General features: G+C 39.2%; 1 protein-coding gene across 1 annotated transcript in view; it reads left to right on the forward strand.

Annotated features, from left to right (window-relative positions):
* Nucleotides 1–4,773, forward strand: part of AHI1 (Abelson helper integration site 1) — a 255,463-nt gene extending 250,690 nt beyond the window's left edge. The window contains exon 27 of the mRNA XM_078054699.1: nt 4,136–4,773. Coding sequence (XP_077910825.1) covers nt 4,136–4,222 — 87 coding nt within the window. The 3' untranslated portion in view covers nt 4,223–4,773. The remainder of the gene's footprint in view (nt 1–4,135) is intronic.
* The last annotated feature ends 1,227 nt before the right edge of the window (nt 4,774–6,000 follow it).

Below are 6,000 nucleotides of genomic sequence, written 5' to 3' on the forward strand. Positions count from 1 at the left end.
ACCCATTGTTGGGTAAATGGAGTCCCTCAGGTGAATGTAATTATGCAAATCCTTCCCTAACTACCCGAGCTCTCTTGGCCCTCTCCCCGGTGGCCTCCCACCAGTGGGAACACTGTCACATTTCATTATAGGAGGCCTCACTTATTTGCTGGGAGTGTCCTCCCCACATTCTCAGGCCTGAGGGCCAGAGAGAACCTGCCGCTGGCCTTGCCCCCCTAGGCCTGCCAGGCCTGCTAAGGAGCTCACCAGAAGACCAAATCCTTTCCACCAACTGACCCATTTCTTCACATGTGTCAAACATTGAAAAACATACCTTTAATTCCCTAAAGTGCTGTTTTACCCCTGAGTCAAGGCAGGTCTGCACACAGGTAATTCTAATGGCAGAGGTGAGAGAGGTAGGATAAGGTCCTTTGCTAATGATGACAGAAGTTAGGAGACCCATGGTCAAGTGTTATACACCACACACACACACACACACACACACACACACACACACACACACACAGTTGCTCTTCATTCACTCCAGAACACTAGCATCCCCAATCCACAGACCTGAGAAAACAGAGTCATATTGCTTATTTATTAACACAACTACAGACATACCTAGAAATAGGGAACCTGGACAAAAAGATCTCTTGGAAGTCCCCACCTTTTTAAATTTACATGAGTCACTCAGTGTGCAGGGGTCATTTTTTCCACATTTTTGGTGATTTCCCACTGTCACCAAAATAGAACTCTGCCTAAAAGCGGGTCCCACATAAATGTTGAGGGAACACAAACTGAAACTAACCTCTGTTTACCTTCTAGAACCAGTTCAATGAAATAAGAATATTAGTTTAACTATCATATATTATTAATGAATAATATTTCATTTCTCAACATTCTGTTTGTTGTTCTCTTTGCTAAATATGAATTATTGATAAGAGAATGAATATCAAGTAAAATATAATGATGGTGAACCAAATAATGATTTTCTGGAGAAAATAAAACATCCAAAGGAGTTTTAAAATGTGAAACCACTAATTACAAAATGTATTTACTTTCATTTCTTTTTTAAGTGAGCTCCATACCCAGTGTGGAGACCAACACAGGGCTTGAACTCACAGCTGTGAGATCAAGACCTGAGCTGAGATCAAGAGTCAACTGCTTAACTGACTGAGCCACCTAGGTGCCCCAAAATGTATTCACTATAAACCTAACTTGACCATAATATCCTTAAAGGTGATCCTCAAAGATGATCCTCAAAGAATGAGATATTTTAAATCATGGAGGTTCTGTAAAATATGTAAATCGTCAATGAGGGTATGAGACTAAGTTTGGGTTCGTAGAAGAAAAAGGTCAAATTTAGTGGACAAGAACTCTTATAATTCAGAGCTGAGATGAGGCATGATGGAGATTGTAAGGGAGGACATTTGCTTGTCCCTTATGTCACACAAAAACCGTATAACTATTGTGGGAGGGAGCTGGAAGAAAAAGAAAGATATGTGGGAGTAAGGGAATAGGGTTCCGTGTATTTTTAAGTTTTTCCTATATCCTGTATCCTGTTCCATTTTTTAAAAAGGAAAAAAAACCTGGGCTCTGGTAATAAAATATAGTTTTGCATAATCTTCCATTTTAATCCAAGGGATCCTAGGTTTAGGTGTAAGAAATAGGAATAGATTCATGTATTCGAACCTACTGCAACTATATTCAAGATTTGTAAAAGGGTACATATCTGTCACATGTATGAAATATAAAACAAGTTTGCTAACTAAACTGTTTAATCACATCCAGATTATGATAGTTTGAATTTGTCATTATTTTTAGCTGTGATTTGTTTAGTCCTTTCCATTGGCAAAAAACTGTGCCAAGTACTTTACTCATTTGAACATCTTCATTCTTTAAATAATCACATGAGTTAGGAGTTACCTCCATTTTACAGAAGAGGAAACTACATCAAGGAAGAAACATAAACAAGAAAGGAAATAAATCCATCAGAAATAGGTCCTTACAGGGGCGCCTGGGTGGCTCAGTCGTTAAGCATCTGCCTTTGGCTCAGGTCATGATCCCAGGGTCCTGGGATCGAGCCCCGCATTGAGCCTCAGCGGGAAGCCCGCTTCTCCCTCTCCCACTCCCCCTGCTTGTGTTCCCTCTCTCGCTGTGTCTCTCTCTGTCAAATAAATAAATAAAATCGTTAAAAAAAAAAAGAAAGAAATAGGCCCTTACATGGGAGTGGATCTAGGGACCCTTGCCTTTCGTGGCCTTTTCTCTGATTTTCCCTTGCAGAGAGCTTGGCCTCAGTGACTCCAAGTACAAGGGTTTGGAGTCTGGGAAGCCTGAATATCAATGTCAGGATTCTAACTGAAGATGGATACTCCTCAGCCCCTACTGAAAAAGCAACCAGAAAAAGTTACCAGGATGTCATGTCATGCGCATGTCCTGTACTCACTCCTAGAAGTACCTGGTATGTTGTGAAACGTTTACATGTGGGATAAGGAAAAGAACTAAAATAATGAAAAACCTACTTTTATACGAAAGACTACCTCAGTGAAGCAGGCAAGGAGTTGCATCCAATATTCTATATATAAAGCACAATTTTTCATCTTTTTGACTGATTATGTATATTGAGTTTAAACAATCCTTGGAGCGCCTGGGTGGCTCAGTCAGATAGGCGTCCGCCTTCGGCTCAGGTCATGATCCCAGGGTCCTGGGATCCAGTCCCATGTCAGGCTCCCTGCTCCGCAGGGTGTCTGCTTCTCTCTCTGCCCCTCCCCCCCACTCATTCTCTCAATCTCTCTCTCTCTCTCTCAAATAAATAGATAAAAATCTTCAAAATAAGTAAGTAAGTAAATAAATAAATAAATAAAGTAATCCTGGCCACAGAATTGTCCTGACAGGATCCTTGCCCTGTTCCAGTTTACGGTTCCTATCAGTTTCTGTAAGAGTGAATTCTTTACCAAGAACCAAATCACATCAGCTATACAATATAGAACAGCCACTGAAGAGTCAGGAATGAGCCAGATTGGCACTAAAAGTACTTTTCAGGTCCAGAGTTAATTATTTATACAAAATTCTTATTGTAGTAACACTTTGCTGACTATCAACCCCAGGCTTCCCCACCCTAGGCTCCTTTTCAGGGCCAGTGGCATTGCATTCTGGGAGACCATGGCCGAGCTATGGCAATCGGATGCTGTCCCCAGAAGGCTAAAGCACACCTAGCCTTTCAAGATATTCTAAAACAATGGATGTCAGTGCTTAAAAAAAGAACAACAACCCCCCACCACCACATCTCAACTTTAAAGATCTTTAATAACCTGTCAAAAAAGGCAGTTTTGAAACTATAGGAGTGGGAGGCAGGAAATAGAAATCTTTTTCTTATGTTGTAGTTTGGGGCTTAAGCACTGAAAGGAAACAGGGTCTTGTAGCTTTTCACAGCTGAGGAGGCAAAAGCCGGTATGGTTGTAAATCTGACATCTCTTCCGCCTGAAGTTGTCAGCCCAGAAACACTGCGGCCCATTGATCCCAAGCCAGAGCAGTGGTTTCTTGGGTTGTTAGAGGGGTTTTTTTGGCTGCCAGGCTGACAGCAATGGAAAGCCTAGAAATGACAACCGAACAATAGAGAAATTCCACCATGTTGTTATGAATCATGAAAAAGGAAAGCCAGGAAAAACCAACGGCAGGGGCCTTGGTCCCGTTGCTTCCCTCCCCTCTGACCAAACTCAGGAACCAAAGCAATCAGACAAGTGTAAGGTGGATGTGAAGGGGGAGAAAGCCAGCCCAAAGGCCAGATTGTCCCATTTTCTTAGAAAAAGTGTCTTTGTAACTAGGGTGGAGTGCATTGCTATCAGATAAAGGCTGGTATAGCAGCCCGTACAACGGAGTGACTAATAAATAGTTTATTATTTGATGGTGATGATCAATACAACAAAGTCCCAATAAGTAACTAAATACTCAATCCCAATTCAGAAGATTTTTATCAAGTGCTTTTTTGAAGCTTGCATGAAAATATGAATAATCATTTACCTGAATAATCTTTTCTCGTGTGCGTATGTAGAAAGTGGATGCTGTTAGGGATCTCGTGGCTTCAAAAATAAGCAAATAAAGCAGTCTATTTCATTTTTTCCCCCTATTCTTTTCTTTGTTCTTCCTCTTCCAGAAACTTCCAGGGTCAGTTCAAAGCTGCTCTCTCCTCCCTGTGAACAATGAAGAGTGGGGCTACCAGCCAGCCTGGAAATGTCCATGACTGAGAGTGTTGCCTTTCTCCTGAGTATGAGCTGTGCTTCATTACTAGTCGTAAGGATACAAAGTCACAGGAAGAACACGTGGAAGAAGAAGAATAAATCCCAACTATTTTCACTTTTGAAATTTCCCTTCTAATCCTAATGTATGCATCCTCATTTTTGCTTGGTAGCTAATTTAATATGTACAGAAGGACACATCCTGCTTTCTTTTACTACACATTACATAGTAAGCATTTTCCTTGCTTTTTTATAGGGTTCATGTTATTTCAAATGGCTGCATTATGCCATAATTTAATTAATGCCTTATTTTTTTCTTCATTCTCTTCTTCCTTCCTACTTCTTAACTTCCTGCTCACCTTCCTTTCTTCCTATCATAAATCCTCCTGCTTTGGGATGCCTGGGTGGCTCAGTTGGTTAAGCATCTGCCTTCAGCTCAGGTCATGATCCCAGAGTCTTGGGATGGAGTCCTCAGCAGGGAGCCTGCTTCTCCCTTTGCCTGCCACTCTCTCTCTCTCTCTAACAAATAAATAAATAAAATCTTGTTAAAAAATTCCTACTGCTTCTTATTTATTCTGGCTTTTTTTTTTTTCAGACCTGGGATTGCTGTGTCCATGCAAACAAAGATTTTTATTATTTTTTATATGTGGTACTAACTTGTTTTCCAAAATATTTGCAGCCATTCCCATTGTCAGCAGGGATAGATGAGTATATCCAATCCCATAGGCCTCTTCTAATAGTGTGAAGTATGTCTGAATTGCCAAAAAATCCTTATTGCTACTTTTATGTATATTTTTAGTTTTTAGCAAGGTTACTTATTTTAAATCTTTTTGTTAACTATATTTCCTCCTGGTCAAATCATTCATTTATCCACTAGATTTTTTTATTCTTTAAATAATAGAGAATTTGCTGTATTTGGGGCACCTGGCTGCTCAGTAGGTAGAGCATGCAACTCTTGATCTCAGGGTCATGAGTTCAAGCCCCACATTGGGCATGGAGCCTACTTAAAAAACAAAACAAAACAGAATTTGCTGTATTTATTATATTTGCTGTATATGTCTTTTCACAGCCTTTGTATGTCTTTATACTTTAGTTAAAGATTTTTTTTTTGGAGATGTAAATGTTTTCAAAATCTCTTTAACTAAATCTGTTGACTTCTACTTTTGTGAGTCAATCATTTATTTCTAAGGTTAATAAAATAATCCAGAATTTAGACATTAGATATTCAACTCTTTTTCTATATTTAGGCTTTTTTTTTTTTAATGTACTATATAGTGTGTGATACAAGTATAAACTGATTTTCTGCCAGTCACTAACCAGTGACCTCTGTCCATTTCCTTCCTGGCCATTTTATGAGAAATCCTTTGTGATATATTAAGTTCTTATTACTATGAAGCTATCCCAACCTAGTGCTACATATATATTTATTGTTGCTGGCTCCCCTTCCTAATCTTTTTCTTTTTTAGAATATTCTTTGATTTTTTTTAATTTATTCCTCCTTTGAAATAAAATTTAAAATGGTTTTATCATCAGATTTAAAAACATCATTTTGGGATTTGATGGCATTTCTTTAAACCTGAGAAATTATTTCTTACATTACTTGGGATAAGATGGCATATGATGAGATATTTTAGCAAAGTTTGTCTGGAGCCAAACTGGGTTCCCTGACTTTTTGCTCAAAACAGCCTGAAACAGACATGAACTAAGAGGCCAACATAAACTATATCCAAGGAAAGGAGTCCAGGTCCATATCTGAGAAAAATGTCAAGCATCGGGTCCAAGG

This window comes from Halichoerus grypus, chromosome 9 (genome assembly GCF_964656455.1).
Source record: "Halichoerus grypus chromosome 9, mHalGry1.hap1.1, whole genome shotgun sequence".
Taxonomy (NCBI): Eukaryota; Metazoa; Chordata; class Mammalia; order Carnivora; family Phocidae; genus Halichoerus; species Halichoerus grypus.